At 40.1% G+C, this 22,225-nt stretch overlaps 1 protein-coding gene across 2 annotated transcripts in view; it reads right to left on the bottom strand.

The window, feature by feature from the left end:
• Positions 1 to 1,549: 1,549 nt before the first annotated feature.
• The window catches only part of LOC134793015 (SH3 domain-binding protein 5 homolog), a 39,637-nt gene continuing 18,961 nt past the window's right edge, over positions 1,550 to 22,225 (bottom strand). For both annotated transcript variants that reach the window (XM_063764537.1, XM_063764536.1), the window contains 3 exons: positions 10,484 to 10,661; positions 3,582 to 3,700; positions 1,550 to 2,763 (listed from right to left, as the gene is read on the bottom strand). In XM_063764537.1, coding sequence (XP_063620607.1) covers positions 1,756 to 2,763; positions 3,582 to 3,700; positions 10,484 to 10,661 — 1,305 coding nt within the window. In that variant the 3' untranslated portion in view covers positions 1,550 to 1,755. The remainder of the gene's footprint in view (positions 2,764 to 3,581; positions 3,701 to 10,483; positions 10,662 to 22,225) is intronic.

Below are 22,225 nucleotides of genomic sequence, written 5' to 3'. Positions count from 1 at the left end.
TGAAACAACCTAAGAACAGAGAAGTATTACAATACACAACTAAATGAGAATGAATTAGATCGGCTGAAAAAACTACGCTCGACCAAACAGCAACACTATTAACTGTCCATCGGTGGACTTTATGCCCTTTGTAATAAGGTTTAGGAACTGTCAGTTAACAGTGCGGGCGATGGTACGCTACTCCTTAAAATCGTCAGATGACAACCAAAACTCAGTTATTACCACAGTCTAATAAAACATGGTCTTCGCTTCCTAGAGTGACACAAGCCTACGTCACAATAACATTGCCACTTTATATAGCGCTATCGCATATTATCATATAGCGCTGTCGCATGATGACGAAGGCTTGTGTCAGTCACGTGACCACGAAAAGACGGGAAGAGAATACCAGGAGGAGTATATTATTACGTCACACGAATTTCTAGGTTTTATGACCCCTTCCCCCCTCCTTGTCACACTTGGTCACTTTTGGCAAACCCCTCCCCCCTAGTGTGACGTCACATTTCTTCAACGAAATCGGCAATTATTTATTTAATATTTTATCAAAATATTTTTGACAAAAGAAATATTAGTAATTTTATAACCCAACACTGATTAAGAAATAAAATTAATCTAATTAAAACGATTATCGTTTCAAAAACTTGTTATTTAACTGTATAGCGAATAAAATAATTTAAATAAATTTTCGGTTACTGATGAAGTTAAAAGTGACGTCACAAAGTTTGTGACTCCCCCCTCCCCCTTGTTACAATATGTCACATTTTCTTGACCCCCTCCCTCCCCCTAAACGTGTGATGTAATTAATGGATGACCCCTTATACCATGGTTATTACTACCACAAATTCAAAACCACAGTGAACCGTACTGGTAACAAAATAAGGTTGATTTTTGTTTTATTTTATGCAATTAGTGAGGTTTAGTTGTCAGTTCAAGAATTACAGGGTTAATACACAAATTTTAGCTAAATTTAACTTAAAGTGAGCAAAATATTATTTACGAGTAAATTAACTAAATATAATATCAATCTTACGTAAAGTATTATTAGATATTTTAGTAAAAGATAAGACAAGCTTGGCATTAAAACACATATAGATATATATCTGGGAGGCAGAATAACTTGTCCAATTTATAGACATATTTTATTTTCATTTACTGGCCACCAATTTTTTTTTTCTGACACTGTTGCCTATCCAATATTGACACTAAAGTTTGTGTCTCTCTGGTACCCATAGTGCCTATATTATACCTATTATCATCATCATCATTATACCTCGTTTTTTTGTATTAGAAAGGACTACACGATCTTGAAGTCTGTTTATTAAAAACGCTTTAAAAAAATAGTGACTATAACTTATGAAATCAAAAGAACGTAAACATATCTGCTGTGACTTATTTTTCAAAGGTGTTTTTCAATAAAGAGACACGGTAAGATCGTGTGGTCTTTTTCTAATGCTAAAAAAACAAAGTATAGTAAAAGTAACCTGTCATGAAAAATTCAAAATAATTTTGTAAACCGATAAATTACATATAAATTGAAACTTACTAGCATTGTTCCGATTTTTATTTCATTTTATAACATCGCAGGTATCAAAATGAAACTCGAACTCTAAAAAATGTACAACACATGAACATAACCTGCAAATATATTACAAAAACTATGAAAAAACTTACTATAATTCACGCATAGAAAACAGATATGCAACATTTAGATTTTTTATTTCAGACATTCAATTGACTCTTAAAGTTTCCATAAATTTAACTATTATCGCTGTCAGTGACAGTAGAACTGGTCATCCTTATGACTGGGTTCTGCGTAGAGTCGCTTGAGTCGCATTCGACCATTAAAATCTCATCTGGACTATCGTTCCTATCCGAATTACTTTCAGTATATGTGCCAGTTGGACTCTTATCTTCAATAACCGCTTTTAAGTAGGACTCCCTGTCCATAATATTTGTATCTCGAGCTAAAGCCAAGACATCTAAAGACATCATGCTTTTAGATTTCTCCGTCTTGCTTATAGGTATAGGGTTATGATCATACATGACTTCGCGACTCCTAGATTTGACGCGGGTTAAATTAGTCTCATTTTTCCAAGAATCGCTGGGTGGTTGACTGTATTTGAAAGCTGAATTCGTGCTTGTAGACGGAGCGCTAGCGTTTCTCGGGGAACTGGCTGTGAATTTGGATCTTTTCTGTTGGTTATTTTCCTTCATCATTAGCAGCTGGTCGAGTTTATTGATAGTTTCATTAAGCTCTAACGCCCAAGCCTCATCTGTTTCCACATCAGTTCTATCGATAGGTTTAAGTGCTAGCTCCCTCACACGCATTCTCAGTTCTTGGAGACTAGATTCCTCGTCCTTTTCTACTCCATCAGTTTCCTCTTCAAGTTTAACTTCATCATGTATCGGATCTCTTTCCGCCCCTACTCCTGGCTCCCGTGGACCTACAGGGATTTCTTTTCCAGTATACTCGCCTCTTCTTCTATGAATTTCTTCGGATATTTCCTCTAATGCTTTAAGGGATTTTGAGTACCTGCATTTGGCATCCGCTATCAGGCGTTGGAGTTTCTCAATCTTTTTGTTCTGTGTTTGGAGCTGCTCGTCGCATAGTTTCTTCTCTTCGAAGTAGAGGCGAGACTTGATGATGTTGCGTTTCAAGTTTTCTTCCAGCTGTGCCACCTTCTTCTCGGCTATGATGAAGGCAGCGGCTTTCTTTTGGTGCTCGCGGCCGCTTTCCGCTTTTCTTTTCTCTGCATCCATGACCTGAAAGAAACAAATATAATCTGTCAGGGACCAACATTAACAAAAACATTTGCAGTATAGGTGTAAATGTTACTTGGAGAAATTTTAACATCAACATGAACTGTATCAACTAGTGGAATAAAATAGCAAAAGCTTTTATTTTTTATTTTTAGTTGGTTCGATTCCCAGGCTAATTAAAAAAATATCTGTGAATGCAGTTTTGTTTATTTCAAAAAAACCGGGCAAGTGCGAGTCGGACTCGCGCACGAAGGGTACCATAATGAAAAAAAAAACGAAAAAAAAATGCAAAAACAAACGGTCACCCATCCAAGTACTGACCACGCCCGACGTTGCTTAACTTTGGTCAAAAATCACGTTTGTTGTATGGGAGCCCCATTTAAATCTTTATTTTATTCTGTTTTTAGTATTTGTTGTTATAGCGGCAACAGAAATACATCATCTGTGAAAATTTCAACTGTCTAGCTATCACGGTTCGTGAGATACAGCCTGGTGACAGACAGACGGACGGACGGACGGACGGACGGACGGACGGACGGACGGACAGCGAAGTCTTAGTAATAGGGTCCCGTTTTGGGTACGGAACCCTAAAAATAAAAGAATGTTTCCTTTAAGTAAAAGGCACTTTTCCTCCAGGGCTTAAACTTTTCCACGCTGTATAACGCTGGCCCAATATTACAGGGTTCTATGTTCCACTCTTATCGAACTGAAATTTAAACGTTGTTATAGTGATATTAAGTCGAATTTCAACTATCTTGAAAATGTAACATAGAACCCTGTAATATTGGGCTTGTAATACTGGGATATATATTATAACTTACCTTGATGATGGCGTGGTTGAGCACCTCCTGCCAGTTGCTGTCGAACTGCCACTCATCCTGCTTGCTCACGAAACGCTGCTCGGCTAATGTCACTGTCTCTTTAGCTGCTGCGTGGAGCTCTGAAAAAAAAAAAGCTTTGTATAGTATTGTGTGTTGGTCTGTTGGAGGATCCGAAAGAATGCCGAAACAGAACATCTAATAGCCGAGCCGAATATACTTTATAGGTGAGACCAAAGCGCATCGTCTCCGCTGGCTTGGACACCTCGAAAGGATGAGTGAACAGCGGGCAGCCAAAAGGGCCTACTTGGGTCGACCAACTGGTCGCCGTCCTGTTGGTCATCCTAAATATTGTTGGGCAGATAGCGTGGAGGCAGATCTCCGTGAGCTCGGTGTCGGCGAAAGCTGGCGTGATACCGCTCTGGACCGAGTAAAGTGGCGTCTCTTTTGTGTTGGAGGCTAAAACTCATTTTGGGTCATCCCGCCAGCCAAGTGTGTATAGTATTAATTCTGTAGAAGATTATTATTACATTGTTAGCATCAATAGGGTACTTGACTGTATTTAAAATAAATAAATTCACACCACGCAAGAAATAAAGCACCAGAAGATTAATAGAGAAACGTAGACAGCAGTTATTTTTACACACAATTTCTATTTTAAACCCATATAAAACTATAAAGAGTAGGTAATTTGATTGTGACGTTACATGCTAGTGTTTCATATAAATTCAAATCGTTTCGACATTTCGAAAAAAGGAACTGATTTGACTGGTTATACTGTAATGTTTTTTGATGAAAAATTTTGTTTTAATTTTTGTTTCTTTTATTATACGTAAGTGGTATTACACATGTAGAAGTCAGTGTTTTAAGAAAGGCACGGCCGTTTCCCAGCGGGGCACATAATATATCCTAGTTTGTTAATTATCCTCTTCGTTGATTTTAAGAAGGCATATGACAGTATTGATCGTGAGTCGTTGTACAGCATTCTGCAGTCTTTTAAAATACCCAACAAGCTGGTGAGGATGCTGAGAGTCGCTACTTCAACGAGCAAAATGACGGTGAAAACGGGAGTCGGCCTAACAGACCAGTTTGATGTCGGTACGGGTCTCAAGCAAGGGGATGCGCTCTCTCCCATACTTTTCAACTTGGTGCTCGAGTATGTCCCCAAGAAAGTCATAGCCTCTGGTGGCGGAGTAGAGTTGAACGGTAGCCACCGAATTATTGGGTATAGCCCTCCTGGGAGAAAACGAGGCGGATGTCCGTAGGGCTGCTCAGAGCCTAGAGGAAGAGGCAGTGAAGGTTGGCCTACGAATTAGTCAGGAAAAAACTGAGTACCTTCATATGAAGCGATACAGAAACAACTCTATTCGTAGGAATAAAGACCTCACGATAGGACAAACCTCTTACAAAGGTGTAGAGAAATTTAAATATCTGGGATGTATCGTCACTGACAGCAATCGGAGGGAATAGGAGATCCAAACCCGAATTCAGAGCGCTCTCCGGTACACAGCTGCTCTTCACAAAGTGTTGGTGTCCAGGCTAATGACCAGAAACACGAAACTCCGTATATACAAGACCATAATCAGGCCGATCTTGATGTACGGATGCGAAGCCTGGACCCTAACACAAAGAGAGGAATACGCACTGCTGGTGGCTGAGCGGAGGATCTACCGGAAGATACTGGGACCCACTCGCGGAGAGGATGGCTCGTGGAGGATACGCAGGAACCAGGAAATCGAAGATCTGGCGGCCGAGCCCAACATAGTAGGAGAAACGAAAGCCTCAAGACTCCGATGGCTCGGGCACGTGGTCCGTATGGGTGAAGATCGAGCAGTGTGGAGAGCGTATTCGGGCCGTCCGGATGGTCGACGACCAGTTGGGCGTCCTAGGTATCGCTGGAGCGATGAGGTCGTGAAAGATCTGAACGAGCTCGGTGCCGTCGATTGGACAGAAACGGCGCTAGACAGAGAAGCATGGCGTTCCTTAGTGTCAGAGGCCAAGATCCACTTCGGGTCGCTGCGCCACGGCAGTAAGTAAGTAAGTAAGTTGTTATACCATTCCAAAGAAATTCGTCGATATACCATTCCAAAGAAAGTTCCATTAGCAAAATTAATACAAAATAAACATTGTCATGTCCAAGTGTAATAAACACTAATGTAATGTTTATAGTTTATACGCATTTATGTACATTAACGACTCGAAACAAACAATGAAGTCACTAGGTAAATGTTTTAATACAAACACTATTATATCATTAAAAGTACTTGTCACAGTTAGAGTTAACTGAAGACCAGTTAAAGTGAAACCTTCGATTGCATATGAATGTTACGAAACTCGCTGTCAAGTTCTACTAGTCTTGCAGATTCATAGTCAAGGCAAAATGTTTTGTAAATAGGTTCCTGATAAGAACATGTGGTCATAGAGGCGTATAAAAAATTATCACTGACACTGACCTTGTCTGTTTGATAAGGCAACATTGAATTTATTATGAGTTTATGACGGTAATGTTTTATAAACAGTTTGAAACAAGAAGGTTAATTTTAACCCACATATTCAGAGCTAGTATATTCATAGACTGGAAGTAAGGGGGTGCTCACCGAGCATGATATTAACGGGCGAACATAAGTGAGGTCGTATAGTTATATGAGACAGGCAAATCCAAAACATTAAAAAATGTCATGTTACTCGTAATGGTGGTGAAGGGTAAGTTACTAGCCAGTAATATTGTCTGAAAATTTCTTGCACAAACACACCAAATGCGACGTTCTGCAGTATCACTACACATTATAAAACAAAGTACCCCGCCGCGTTAGTCTGTTTGTGTGTATGTATGTTCGCGATAAACTCATAAACTACTGAACGGATTTTCATTCGGTTTTCACCTTGGTAGCAATAGTGATTCTTGAGGAAGGTTTAAGTGTATAATAAACCCGTGGGAAGCCGGGGCGGGTCGCTAGTATTTTCAATAACAGAAGATATTATAATATTCACGCATGTATGTTTCATAATTATAAAAGATACATTACACAAAAGATGAATATATATCCATATTATAAATGTATGTGACGCGCATCCAATCCAATTACTTTGCTGATCTAGGCCGGTAATGTGGTACGTAATTTCATTGCTAGCGCGCATCACCATGTTTACTATTATTACGGAGTTAATATCAATATTTACACGCGTGTTTGAAATAATATACAATACTTATAATATGAATAGATCGACGTAACACCGATAGAATCTCTTTATAATATCGACGTGACACGGGCGTTATGGAATGCGCCCCCGCGGCGGAAGGCGGTTATCAGGCGGCTTGCAAGCAATTGATGACTTGCGCGTACGCATACTCGTTTGACTTGCTGCCGATGTAATATACATTGTTATTTGTATAGGTCCTTAAACTTGGCGTCGCTCGTCACCTTAACTGTTGGCTATGGTTGAGATATGAAGTTATTGGTTATTTTTGCACATTTCAGCGACGAAATTTCGATTATCGATGTCAGCGGTAGGCCCTCTGAATTCGATTAAGTAGAGTCAGCATATCAGGGGGCCTAGTCAAGATGTCAATCTTTGATAGGAAACGCCAATCCATACGTAAATAATGTATGGAAAAAGTCGCGACTTTTTGTAGCATCTGTTCTTTTAGTTTGGCGTTTGTTGATGTGAAAAGCGCTGGTGGCCTAGCGGTAAGAGCGTGCGACTTTCAATCCGGAGGTCGCGGGTTCAACCCCCGGCTCGTACCAATGAGTTTTTCGGAACTTATGTACGAAATATCCGTTCATATTTACCAGTCGCTTTTCGGTGAAGGAAAACATCGTGAGCAAACCGGGCTAATCCCAATAACGCCTAGTTTCCCCTCCGGGTTAGAAGGTCAGATGGCAGTCGCTTCCGTAAAAACTTGTGCCTACGTCAATTCTTGGGATAAGTTGTCAAGCGGACCCCAGGCTTTCATGAGCCGTGGCAAAATGCCGGGATAACGTGAGGAAGAAGTTTGTTGATGTACGATTCGCTGTTGTCATCATGGCTAGCCCCCCAGATACGCACAAATGCACCTGCTACGTTATCTATGAGTTATCACAATACGTGAATGATACTATACATAGTAAAAGCTATCGCTTATTTAATAGCCTCATAATTATAACCTACATGATTGTGCCTAATAAAACTGATATTATCACGATCGCGTGCTGCGAGTATCGATTCGGTTACAAGGGCGTATTTTATTACTGATTAGGAATTTCTTAAGCCTTTTCTCATTTCTAAAACCTTCGTAAGGTGGACGGTTAAACAGTTCAGTTCATAAAATCAGTGTATTCCGTGCCTTCATGTACAGTAGAATCCGCATATAATGACATGCGAAGGGAAGTGACAAACACGTCATACTAAGCGGATGTCATATAAAGCATAGTTGATTAACTTCTTATTTTTGTTAATTTTTCCAAATTAGTCTCAAATTCCTTTATGTGAGAGATGAGTTTTATGAGGTTGTACCAATTATCAACTTGTCACTGAGAATCAGAACAAAAACAACTTACACGCCACGAACGCACCAAACCTCCCTCCTCCTCGCAGGGAAAGACGGGACGGCCAGGAATACCAGCAAATATGTCAGTATAACGGGACATAATTTCACGAAAATAGGATTTATAGGTCATAGTAAGCGGGTTGTCACTATAAGCGAAGTCATCTTATCCGACTTTGTCACAAAGAATTTTATATAAAAAAACAAAACTTCGCACAGTATTAGGTCATAGTAAGCGGTTGGTCAGTATAAGCGGAGTCATAATAAACGGATTCCACTGTAATATCAAATGAAAACAACACAGAGAAATTTTGTTTGTTAGAAAGAGTAGCGTAAGTACCTAAAAGTGTCACTTAGTAAAGCAAATTTTTTATTTAATAGTAGTCAACCGGGGTGAATAGGGATCGCTGGGGTAAATAGGGACAAAATCTTAAAAGGTGATTTACCTGTCAAACCAAAAGAAGCGTACGCAAACACATTACAATGTAATGCGTTTCTGAACACAAACCATGTTGAAATCAGTACGGAAGCTAACGGTCTCCTGGTTCTTGACCGTGACCTCGCACATTGCTGACTTCCGAGCAATGTGGAGCGTGAAGTATAAATAACGTCAAAATTATCCATTGGAAATTCAGCTCTAAATGTTTAAACAGAAGGTTGGAAGTAGACAAAGAGATGTACCTAATTTAAAGATTTTTTCTGTGATTTTTGGGAAAAGATGACAATGTTGACAAAATGAGTATGTGGAAAGGCAATTCTAAATCGTACCTTTAAATCGATTTGCTTAAAAATTACAGATAGAGCAACAAGGAGCAACTATTTGTTGCCGGCATTTAAGAACCCAGAATAATTGCTTTTTAAAGAACCCTAGGTCGCAATGCAAAGTACAGCTCATTCCAGATTCTACATGTGTTACGGAGAAACGAGAGAGAATGCCCGTTTTTAGGGTTCCGTATATGACATACCCAAAGGGCCCTATTACTAAGGCTCCACTGACCGTCTGTCTGTCACCAAATTTTCAAAGATTATGTATTTCTGTTGCCGCTATAACAACAAATACTAAAAAGTACGGAACCCTCGGTGGGCGAGTCCGACTCGCACTTGTCCGGTTTATTTTTGGTTACCCATATATCTAAGAACTGGGGATGAGCAGAGGTAGGTAGTAAAAACAAAAAGACCAATTACAATTCCAAAATTTGTGGAAAAGACAAAACATTTTCATTAAAATCCTTATCTAAGGTACTTGGATTGGATTTGAACCCAGGAACCCTAGGTTTGCATTTCGCAGACAGGGTCACTAGGTAGGCTAAACTAGGCTAAAGTGACCGTGGCCGTTATATAATGATCAATAAGGACAAAAACAGCTGCTGGCTGTTCAAATTTTCATGAATCTAATCACTTATCGATCTGAAATTTCGTTCAAATGCGACACATGTCGATTTATTCAAGGTATAGCATCATTATTTATTTTATTGTGTATCACTTAGTTTATTCTGACTTAACTTATAGCACAAATCTGAATCTGCCTAAACCGCCTAAAGCCTAAATCGGATGGGCAAAAAATAGAACTTATTAATATTAGTTTTTTGACTTTGTATGATGGTAACGGAATGGACGGTACGAAAAAAGTATGGATGGGACACTTTTTTTCTCCTGTCAGAATCGAAAGACCTCGTGATCCAGACCCTCTAGCATGACTTGAGCTCTCGCGCGCGACTTCATACACGTAGCGTGACTTCAAGAATGGAGTAGCGTGCGTGAACGCAAGTCAAGCTAGAGGGTCAGAAGTAACATAATTTTTCATAAAAAGTTGACGTGGACAAGTTTCAGTAAAATGCCCCATGCAAAGCCCACACTGGCCCTCTTTGAAGGCTTACACAGCCTTGGCGGTCCGTTTAATAGCACTGATAATAGTGATAAGAGAGGAACATCCGCTGCCCGATAAAGTACTGCAATAATGTGGCATTGATTCCACGGCTTTAAAACCAGACCACTGATAAGATTACACTGGTTAATATGGTTCAGAGGGCCGATTTTTCAATTTCGAGCGCTCGATTTTGTCACTCAAAAATCTGTGGAAAACTGTGAAATGCTATCTTTGAAATATATTCCCTTGGTAGAGTCAGACCAAGAATAGTCTGCAGCGGATTTGATAGCCCACGCAGTGCAAGTGGTATTTTAAACGTCATACTTCTATGAAATTATGACGTATAAATGACACTTGCACTGCGTGGACTATCAAATCCGCTGCAGACTTTTTTTGGTCCGACTCTATTGACCACTCGTTTTCAATTCTATTACCTAGTAGAATTTAAATATTTTAAATACCTAGTAGTGGAAATAGTAGATGCAGATCACTTTGAACAGAAATACAACTTACCACTAGCTCTTTGGAACTGCACAGCAGCCTTCTGGCACTCTGTTCTCGCTGTTGCAGCGGCAGCCACAGCCTCGTGGTAGGGCCTGGACTTGTCCACGCAAGTCCCAAGCCGTTTGGTCAGCCCCTGGAGTCGTCGGGACGTCTCGTTCAGGAGCAGGTGGAAGGTTTTCATAGACTCCTGCAAAGAAAATGCAAGCTCAAATATGGACGTTTATTGCATTGTGTGTTGCCCTTGCTTTTGAGCGCAGGCGAAATAGAAGAGGGGAAGGCGATGGCTTGGCTGTGACCGTCGGGTCAAAAAAAGCTACTTACAAAAAAGCATAGGTATATTTGAAATGAGTAGGATGGCTTAATCCTTGATGTGGTTGATTTAATCACAATCGAAATAAAGATTGTGACATTCGAAGTGACCAAATCAAATCGTTTTTCCTAAGGTAACATCTTGTGGTCCACTTTGGTCACTATTTATTCAAATCTGATTAAACAACCACCTAAATTGGAGAAAGAATCTATAATTATCAATAACAAGTTGCCGTGATGAGTCTTGCCCTTGTTCTCTGCATTAACATCTAAAAATGCAGTTAAATTGTCTATTTCCTTTTTGGAAGGTTGTGTGCTAACTTGGCTCTCATAACCTTCTGTCTATAATATCTGAAACGTGTCTTTCGATTCGGCGGACGCTTGGCATAAACGAAATGTCATGGCTGGTAGCCAAGTTATCTTCCATTTATTTCGGCAATGCTGGAATGTTATGTAAGATTAAGTTTTATTGAGACATGTGTTTGTACAGCAGCGGTAGCACGGTCGCATTTTTATAGCTTGTCACCATGCCTGTCACGTTCTAACAAGTACGTAAGTGCGAAAGTGACGGGCATAGTGACAGGCGATAAAAATGGAACCATGCTGCGCACGCAGGAGTCGTAGCCAAGATAATACTATATCGATAAAAAATCTAAAAAAAAATTGTGATGACAGATGCGAACGAAAATTCACGTAATTATGTCGTCACGTGACAACCAAAACTCACTCCAGCCTCCAGGGGAAAGGAAAAGTGGGTAATATTAATATGGAAAGCTTTCGACTTAGGACGGGAGTTGTTCGGTCAAAAGATAACCTCCTGAGATGGGGAATTGGGTGACAAAGGCGATACATTTGCGAGTGTGGAGTCCCCCAAACAACAATACATATGTAACAGTATTCCTTGTGCTCAACGATGTGCACTGACTGAGGAAGATCTCCTGAGAGCTACTTAATGCCTTAAAGCCTTATTTGATAATCTTCATTCTGTTTCTATTGTCTGGGAGAGGACACTGACTTCTGTAACACAGGTCTTTACCTAGCTCAGAAGTCAGGGACTTCAACACCTACCTGTAACTTGTTTTTGTCAATAAAAATATTTTTATTTTTATTTTTATTTTATTTTAGCTACACACCGAGGTCTAGAGTGGCAAAGCGAGTAAAAAAAAATTTTTTAAGAACTTTGGTCCCTGATATACAACTAACACAACTCAATTTTTTTATTATTATTATGAATGGGCTTACTCATGGCCACAGACTAGCCGAGGCGTAGACGTGGCCTACGATGGAGCGAGGAAATTAAAAATAATATAATATATCAACCTTGTTTTGGTACTACCGTACGGTTCCATATGTTTCTGAACTTGTTGTAATTACCATGGTATAATAATATACTCCGCCTGGTACTCTATTCCCGTCTTTTCTAGGTCACCTAACTGACACAAGCCTACGTCATCATGCGACAGCGCTATATGATAATATGCGATAGCGCTATATATAGCGGCCATGTTATTGTGACGTAGGCCCGTGTCACTCTGGGAATAGAAGACCATGTTTTATTCGACCATGGTAATTACGAGTTTTCGTTTGCCACCTGACGTTTCCTTATGTAGTTACGTTATTTTAGTTTCGATTGGCCTTTTCGTCATAGGAATTTGACGCGTGCCAGAGAGCTTAGAGCCCTAGATGCGAAAAATCTCAGCCACTCATTTCATCTAGACGCATTTCCCCACGTACAGGTTACACAACTGGTTATATAAGGGAGCTAACAGGCGCAATTGACCTGCCGCCGGCCTCGGCTTAATTTGCCTAATTGACTGTAGTGTAGTCACATGACGCGTGACGCGATGTGCAGTTTCTCAATTTGTATAGATTATTGCGACTTTCAATCCGGAGGTCGCGGGTTCAAACCCCGGCTCGTACCAATGAGTTTTTATATTGATATTTACCAGTTGCTTTTCGGTGAAGGAAAACATCGTGAGGAAACCGGACTAATTCCAATAAGGCCTAGTTTACCGTTTGGGTTGGAAGGTCCGATGGCAGTCGCTTTCGTAAAAACTAGTGTCTACGCCAATTCTTGGGAGTAGTTGCCAAGTGGACCCCAGGCTCCCATGAGCCGTGAGCGAGGAAGATGATGATGCACGAATTTAGACGTTTCTATAAAAACTCAGTCTCAGAACCAGGAATTCCCGGTACTCGCTATAAACATCCCGGAAGCATTCCCTAGTGAATAGCGTTATTTCTATAAAATAAATGGGAAGATGTCCACAGAAGAGTGGCCACTGGCCAGCAAAGGATGGATTAAAAGAGAGAGACCATAGAGAGAGAGGTGGAAATCTTTAGAGGAGGCCTTTGTCGAAAAACAAGCTGATGTTATTACAAAATCCAGCCGTCGTCGGAAAAGAAATAGTAGAACCTTGATTATCCGAACACTGCAGCCTTTGAAAGACGATAATATTATTATAGCACTTAGTGCTAACTAGTCAAGTTAATTTAAGGTGTTGCGACACCTCGTCGATTTGAAGTTTAGGTATTTTGGATATGTGAAAAAAAATAGGCATTATGAGATTCAAACATTTTGATACTATTAGGTATTCCGTATTGAGATCTAGTAAAACGAAATTAAATATGTTGCAAGGAAACCAACAGATTGTCAACAAGATTGTCGTGCGCAAACACAATACTACCCCCGTATTCATAAAATTTTACGGGCCTGATTTAGTTAAATAGGTTTTATCCCTTTCTTACAAATACATAATTCAAAATGACAGATAAAGACAAATGATTCATAGCTAATTCAGCCCAGTAACGCGTTTATGAATAACGCCATAAAATGATTTCCGTACTATAGCGTGTCCGCCGTGTGGTCCTGTCTCGCCATAAAATGTTTATAGTCCTACTAAAGCATTTATTTCAAGTACTACGCATGGACACAAGACACAACCGTGTCACATCTACACAAAGAGTTTCTATATAATATCCCATTACCCAAGCATTGTTCTGCGCTTTTGTCTCAGACTTGTATGAGTTGTATGAGTGCAGGTGCACGGTATGCAGTTTCATTACTTTATCTTGACATTGCGTAGATAATATGCTCATGACATGATACATACATATCTAATACATATTTATCTACTTACTCTTTTTTGGTGGAATTGAAGCAAAATTACAGTTTATTGTTGCGAGTTATCTAAGTCAATTCAGCCGGCGTATTATGGCTTTATTCATCTTTATCCACGTGATAAAATAACTGTCACTCTTTAACACCGTGGGATATAAAGTGACGGACTCCGTTTTATCACGCTGTCACGTAGACAATAACGACCATCATATTCGTATAGGCTGTTGTCCCTCAGATTTTGTAAATGCAGTTTGTTATCGTTGTAAGTTTATGTATTCTTAGGATTCCTAGAATTTCTTAGGATTCCCAGAATTTTTAGGTTACCTACTCTTAGAATCACGAGCACTAAGAATTACAGCAGGAGAAATAAGTGTCCCAAGTCCCAATTTACAAATTTATTCCTACTATGTTTTTTCGATTTTCCATTATGTTACAAGTGCCCATAGAAATGTAGCTTTAGTGGATACTAGATATGAGCGCCGCGCCGGCGCGCCGCCGCCGCCGACAAAATTTACGCGCCGCCGCCGCCGACGCTGCGCTATCGGCGTGGCATCGGCGTGACCTTGTTAAATACTACTACTTTCAGAATCAGATAATTTATATTTTATCTAGTTTAGATCTTTAACGGCGCCAGTCTGAATAGCTTATAGACATTCAAAAGGTATTTTACGTCCATATAATTCTAAAATATCGATGGTAAATTCAAACTTTTCTGTTTGGTAACCGCGCTACTAGTGTTAGACCAACGAAATGACTAATTTTGCCAGCTGGCTAGCTCATCCGTCATTCACCGCGAATTCAATTGTTGCAAGCATGGTTTAAATGTCTTAAAAAGGTGTAAAAGGGGGTTAATTTCAGATATTAAGCGTTTTCACGCCCAAAGGTCCGGCCGTTGGCTTTGCACGGAAGGCGTCGGAAACGGAATCAGGTCTCATTTTAAGCTTGGCCATTGTTCAAATTTCAAGCTTTGCTCTCTCGCAGACCAATCTTTGGCCTCGCATCGCTCGCATAGAAGTAAGCCGCTATCTGAACCTCCAAGTTTTCGGCCCTGTTTGGAGCGTAACTTTTGGCCTCGCTTTTAAATTGCTTGGTTCTTCTCCAATCTTAGCTCCACTGCAGCACGGCCTTTGGCCTCGTACGAATGCACCTACAGGAGAGCCCCAGAGGTCTTTAACACTGTGGCCACGGTCTTTATCGGCCTTCGGTCTTGCTTACACTGGACCAATTCCAAGCTCTGCCCTCTTGCAGCTTGGCCTTCGGCCTCGCACAGAAGCGCGCCGTAATCGGCACTCCGCGCATTCGGCCGTCAGCCAAGCTCACACTTGGCGTTCGATTCTAAGCTGTATGCTTACCTGCAGCTCAGCCTCTGGCCTCGGATGGGAAGGCGTCGGAATGTGGTCTTCGATGTTAGGTGGAGCTCGGCCTTGGGCCTCACTTTTTGACATAAACCGGTTTGTTGGGTCGATATTGGTTAATAACGGAGCTTGATTTTCCTCACTTCGGCTCTTTGGACAGTCGACCAGATGTTTCCCTGATACAGTCAATCCGCTACTTTTTACTTAGCACAATAGATAAGGGCCTCGCAAAGATCTTCTGGCCAGGGCCTCGCCAAGATTAAGACCGCCTCTGATGCCGCTCGATACCGTTTATTCTATATAAAACTTTCTTCGTACCTTTATTCAATAAATTTTGCTTGCAATTGAAAAATGCACTTATTTTATAACTTTCTTACAGCAAAAACGTGTAAATTCGGTAAAATTTTGGTTTGAATTCTTTTTTCATGAATCAAAGGTGTTTCAAGGCCACGCCGCCGATTCGCCGCCGCCGCCGACCGATTTTGACCGGCGCGCCGCCGGCGAAATGCCTATCGGCGCTAGATATGAGCGCCGCGCCGGCGCGCCGCCGCCGCCGACAAAATTTTCGCGCCGCCGCCGCCGACGCTGTGCTATCGGCGTGGCATCGGCGTGACCTTGTTAGATACCACTACTTTCAGAATCAGATAATATATATTTTATCTAGTTTAGATCTTTAACGGCGCCAGTCTGAATAGCTTATAGACATTGAAAAGGTATTTTAGGTACATATAATTCAAAAATATTGATGGTAAATTCAAACTTTTCTGTTTGGTAACCGCGCTGCTAGTGTTAGGGCAACGAAATTACTAATTTTGCCAGCTGGCTAGCTCATCCGTCATTCACCGCGAATTTAGTCATTGCAAGCATGTTTTGAATGTCTTTAAAAGGTGTAAAAAGGGGTTAATTTCATATATTAAGCGTTTTCACGCCCAAAGATCCGGTCCTTGGCTTCGCACGGAAGGGCATCGGAAATAACACATTTAAGCTCGGCCATTGTTCATATTTCAAGCTTTGCTCTCTTGCAGCCCAATCTTAGGCCTCGCGTCGCTCGCATAGAAGACGCTATCGGAACCTCGTAAGTTTTCGGCCCCGTTTGGAGCTTAACTTTCGGGCTCGCTTTTAAAATGCCTGGTCATTGGTTCTTCTCCGATCTTAGCTCTACTGCAGCACGGCCTTTGGCCTCACACGAATGCACCTGCAGGAAAGCTCCTGGTCTTTAACACTATGGCCTCGGTCTTTATCGGCCTTCGGACTAGCTTACACTGGACCAATAGTTAAATTCCAAGCTCTGCTCTCTTGCAGCTTGGCCTTCGGCCTCGCATAGAGGCGCGACGTAATCGGCGCTTCGGGCATACGGCCGTCAGCCAAGCTCATACTTGGCGTTCGATTCTAAGCTGTATGCTTACCTGCAGCTCAGCCTCTGGCCTCGCATGGGAAGGCGTCGGAATCAGGTCTTCGGTGTTAGGTGGAGCTCGACCTTGGGCCTCACTTTTTGACATAAATCACTTTTTGATTTTTGAGATATATTTTGTAATAATATGTATGCTAGTTTTAAGGTCAATAGTTCAATAGTTGCCTGAAAATAAATGTTTTCATTTCATTTTCATTCATAAATCGGTTTGTTGGGTCTGTTGGTATGTAGAGGGTGTATATCCAATCGACACTGGCTTGACACATTTAATTTGAATATAGAAGCTCAAGTTTGAAGTATGTTTAGGCCGCCTTTACACCTGTAAGTTACTTGCGATATATTTACATAATTTACTTACGGTTGCATTTACACTTGCAATAAATGCTTACGTAAATAATGCTTACGTAAGTTGTGTAAGTTTAAACTTGCAAAAATTATTACACGCCCATTTACATTATGCTTCCCAAATCAGTAATAAAATGCCTTCTCACAGTCGCCACGTTCAAGCAGCTGCTGCATACATAATTTTATCAAATAGTCGAAAGCAAAAGAAAAGAAAATGCTGGATAAAACCATGGCTAGAAAGAAGAATGGCAAGAGGTGCATTTGAAAATCTTTTGAAGGAGTTAAGACTGGAAGACCGAGACCAATTTTTCAATTTTATAAGAATGAATTCTACGACTTTTGAATATCTTTTGGAAAAAGTTGCACCAATCATAAAAAAAAATGATACACATTTTCGACCGGCTATTTCATCAGCTGAGAAACTTATGGTCACATTCTCAACTTATCAATTTAGTTCGATAAGCTGTGAGTCGCTTCCGTAAACAAACTCGAACGTGTTTAGACCTGTAATTTTCCAATTTACGTAAGCTGTGAGAAATTACAATAAGTCACTTATAAGTGACTTCCGTAAGTAAAACTTACAGGTGTAAAGGCGGCCTTAAAATCAAACTTGAGAATGTCAAATGACTCTACTTCCATCAGCCGTAATGATAAGTCATATGTTGTGAATATAATTAAATAAATAAACAAGATGTTGACAAACTAAAGTGCCTTCCAGTATTTATACTAAACCTCCAAAGACCTCCTGTAACGATTTACAGGGTCGATATTGGCCAGTGACGGAGCTTGAATTTTCCTCACTTCGGCTCTTTGGAATGTCGACCAGACGTTTCCCTGATACAGTCAATCCGCTACTTTGTACTTAGCACAAAAGATAAGGGCTTCGCAAAGATCTTCCGGCCAGGGCCTCGCCAAGATTAAGACCGCCACTGATGCCGCGCGATACCGTTTATGCTATATAAAACTTTTTTCGTACCTTTATTCAATCAATTTTGCTTGTAATTGAAAAATGCGCTTATTTTATAACTTTCTTACAGCAAAAACATGATTTTCAGTAAAATTTTGGTTTGGATTCTTTTTTCATTAATCAAAGGTGTTTCAAGGCCACGCCGCCGATTCGCCGCCGCCGCCGACCGATTTTGACCGGCGCGCCGCTGCCGGCTAAATGCCTATCGGCGCTCATATCTAATCGGCGCTCATATCTAGTGGATACTGACAAAGTTGCGACACTTAAAATTTCTGAGAATCCTAAGTACAAATAAACTTATAACACTAAAAATGCCCAAATTGTTTTACTTTGCAATAGTTACTAATGAAATACAAAACCGATTTTATTTTCTGACAAGAAAGACAGAGGCGTATTTACAAATTTGGCGCCCCGGGCTATTTTGATTTGCCGCCCCCCTTCATCAGTGACGATCTGCTGATAAAGTATTTTATTTAAGAAAAAAAAAACCTGCAACAAGTATCTTTGGGGTGTGAAATAAAAAAAAAACCGGACAAGTGCGAGTCGGACTCGTCCACCGACGGTTCCGTACTTTTTAGTATTTGTTGTTATAGCGGCAACAGAAATACATCATCTGTGAAAATTTCAACTGCCTAGCTATCACGGTTCATGAGATACAGCCTGGTGACAGACGGACGGACGGACGGACGGACAGCGGAGTCTTAGTAATAGGGTCCCGTTTTTACCCTTTGGGTACGGAACCCTAAAAAACTAAACATTTACCATTTACTGACATAGGCATTTACATTGTTTTCCTTTGTACAAATTGGTTGACAAAATCATCAATGACGCTGTCGTAATTTAAAACGTTTGTCAGCTCAGCTTCTATATTAAGAAGAGCTAAGCTATTCAGGCGCTCTTCGCTGATAGTGGAACGTATATAATTTTTTATTCTTTTGAGTGCAGAAAGGTGACGTCACTAATGTCACTATTCTAGATACAGAAACAGATTTATATGGGCCGTTTTTGTCACTCAATGACGTTGTATTTGCCTGATCTGATCGGTGACCGGTGGGTACTGCTGGGTTTTGGCCATTGAGAATCAAGGTGAGGCATTGGCAGTCAGGCTGGATATAGCTAAGGAGTTCGGTCGGGTCTGGCATCGAGTCTGCTCGAGGGACTATGTTATACAAATGGATCGCTAGCTTTTTTTCCGGTAGACGCATATGAGCCGTATAGGTAGTAGACGGAAGCTGCTCCGATAGTGTGGACATTACCGCTGGCGTTGCACTATTAGGTTCTGTGCTGTCATTGCTGCATATCAATGATAATCATTGCTATGCAGACGACAGTAGTAGAGACGCGTATTACACAGGCCGTGCCATTATCCCACATTCTGTGGTGCTGGAAAGTCTAGAAAAGTATTGTATTTGTATCTGATATCGAGAGCACTCTATCTATACTGAGTTTCGGCATGGGATCGGAACAATTTAGTGGGATTCAATATCACGAAGACACAAGAATCGCCCAATGTAGTCAGATGGGTCATAAATAATGTAGGTACGTAAGTGAAAACGCGAGCGTAGCGAGCGCGAAATTTTTTCGAGAAAATAGTAGGTAAATTTTTAGGGTTCCATACTTCAAAAGGAAAAAAACGGAACCCATATAGGATTACTTTGTTGTCCGTCTGGCCGTATGTCTGGCTCAATATAAAGGGTCTTGACATGACAGAGGGCGGCAAAATAATGCTTGTTATGTAAATTTTACAAATAAATAGGGGAGCGAAAAAATTCTGGTCGACCCTATCTGAACAGCAAATAAAATATTTTTTGACCCAAATTTGCCGCCCCCTAAAATCTGCCGCCCTAGGCTTCAGCCTAATCAGCCTAGTGGTAAATCCGGCACTGCGCCGTACTAATACTTCTTGAACGAATATGTTGCTTAATTTAGGTACTTGTTGGTAGATATTTTAAGCGGGTTTGAAGCGTTCGTTTGTTTATTAATTTAAATGTCAATTAAAATATAATAAAAAATATAGCTAATAAGTTTGATTATAAAAGGCGCCCAGAAAAAGCCGCGAGGGGGCGGCTTCGCCTGCCGCCCCGGGCCATGGCCCCCTTGGCCCTAGGGTAAATACGCCCCTGAAGAAAGATGCTAAGCGAAAAAATGTAAGTAGTTGAACATTATGCAAATTGCATAGAAAAGTGTTAATCGATACGCTAAATGTACCCACTAGCCAGCATTAACTGCCCAAGAACACGCGATATGTTTGTTTACTTTCTTGAGAAATTAATGAAATTGTGCCATTTTCAACCAAAAGGGTAGCTACTTGTCAGTTGTCCACAAGGCGCTATTTCCATATAGCTTCAATTTGAAATCAAACTTATCGACAACCGACAATGTGGTACCTTTTGGTTGAAAACGTCACAATTGTTTACAAATAACAAGAATCGTATACAGCATAAGGTTCTTCGTACAAGGGTATATGACTTAATAGTATATAGTTAGTATTTACTAACATTCATCATTCATTCATTCATTTAGTCATGTTATCAACCTCGTATTAGGTATAAATGGGCAACGCGCTCGTAAGACGGCGTTTATAAGGATTCCTGCAAAATCGATATCAATAAGGCACGGTTAGGTTACACCATGCATATTGCCAGGTGACAACCAAAACTCACTAATTACCGCCACAAGTTCATAGCCATAGTGAACCGTATTAGTACCAGAATAAGGTTGATTTTTGTTTAATTATTTTTTAGTAATTAGTGAGTTTTGGTTACCTGACGATATGATATAATAGTATCGGTAAGATTACCGACTTTTTGGGATGTACCTATCGTCCACACTGCTGATACCACAGAATAAATAATAGTAGTACCGTACAGAAAGGACACTTCCTACAAAACCGAAGTTTGACAGCGATTCAGGTACGAATCATGCTATCCGTGTCTATAGTCTGTATCTTTAGGTATTTAAATAAAAGTAAACAAAATCTACCCTCAAATGGCTCTTTAAGCCAGTCGAGGGGAGATGAAAACATTACATGATCAAAAAATGTAGGTTAACGTCAGGTGAGTCAGTGACAGATCCAGGCGGTTTTGTATTTGGTTGGTTAACCAACGAATGTTATATTATACAGCCTGGCAAAAAAGAGTAGAAATTAAAAAGTGGCAACACAGTAGTGTCGTTCCGTTCTCTTATATAAATTGATTTGAAAGGGACGACACTACAGTGTTGCCACTTTTTAATTTCTACTCTTTTTTTGCCAGGCTGTAACTAACCGAAAATTTACTGATTATTTGTTTACTTTTATTTAAATACCTAAAGATAGGTTAGATTAATGTACTAAACTACACACTTAAGATTAGCGGTTTTATGTATTGTTTGGCACAGTTATCTATTTCGGCTACAGCATTTTATCTGTCCAGCTAAAGTACTTATGATTCAAACGTACCGTTAGTAATCAGTAATAGGCCAAGAAAGGTACGCTCGGCTAGTATGGCGGAATGGAAATAATTAGTAATAGCTGAAATTTTCGGTGTATGGGACAGATAATAAATCTAGTGATTACGTCGACACATAATCCAAATAAATATATTACATTTAGGTATTTAAAAAAAAATTTAAAAATATAAAAAATCACAGAAAGTTTGTAAAAAATATTAATAACATTTTTTAAATTTATACTCATAGAGAAATATTTGCTTTATGACATTAAGCATGAATCACACAAAAAATAATTCTGTATCCTACATTTAAAGTAAGTAACCTACGGTTAATATTAAATTCAGTATATTTCCGTCCTCAAAAATGGTAATAGGCTATTTTTTCTCTCATTATTTCCAAATTACAATAAGTACAAGCGTTGCAATTTAATCGTACACTAAATAATACCGTATGGTAGGTTTTATGGGGTTGTGCATTAATTGCCTGGTTAAAAATGGTAATAGATCAATATCATATGGGATTTTTATTATGAGTTCTCTTTCGTCGAATACTGTTAAAATCGGCTTGAAATATGATTCGTAACACAAAAAACCATCAAAAACGTTATCGTTGCTTTAAAGTTGCCGCGCACGAGCCAGCGAGCTAACGCGATTGGTCGTTGCATGGAGCGGGGCGACGGAACGATGAAACTTCCATCGCCCCGAGCGCGAATATTTAAAAAAGTATTTAGTATATTTACTATTTACTCGGTCAAAACATATGTACCAGTGAACGTAAAAAATATGGGAGACTAGATTCGAACTAATTATCAGCT

Source organism: Cydia splendana, chromosome 8 (genome assembly GCF_910591565.1).
Source record: "Cydia splendana chromosome 8, ilCydSple1.2, whole genome shotgun sequence".
In the NCBI taxonomy this organism is placed as follows: domain Eukaryota; kingdom Metazoa; phylum Arthropoda; class Insecta; order Lepidoptera; family Tortricidae; genus Cydia; species Cydia splendana.
This window is presented reverse-complemented; position numbering and strand designations above follow the sequence as displayed.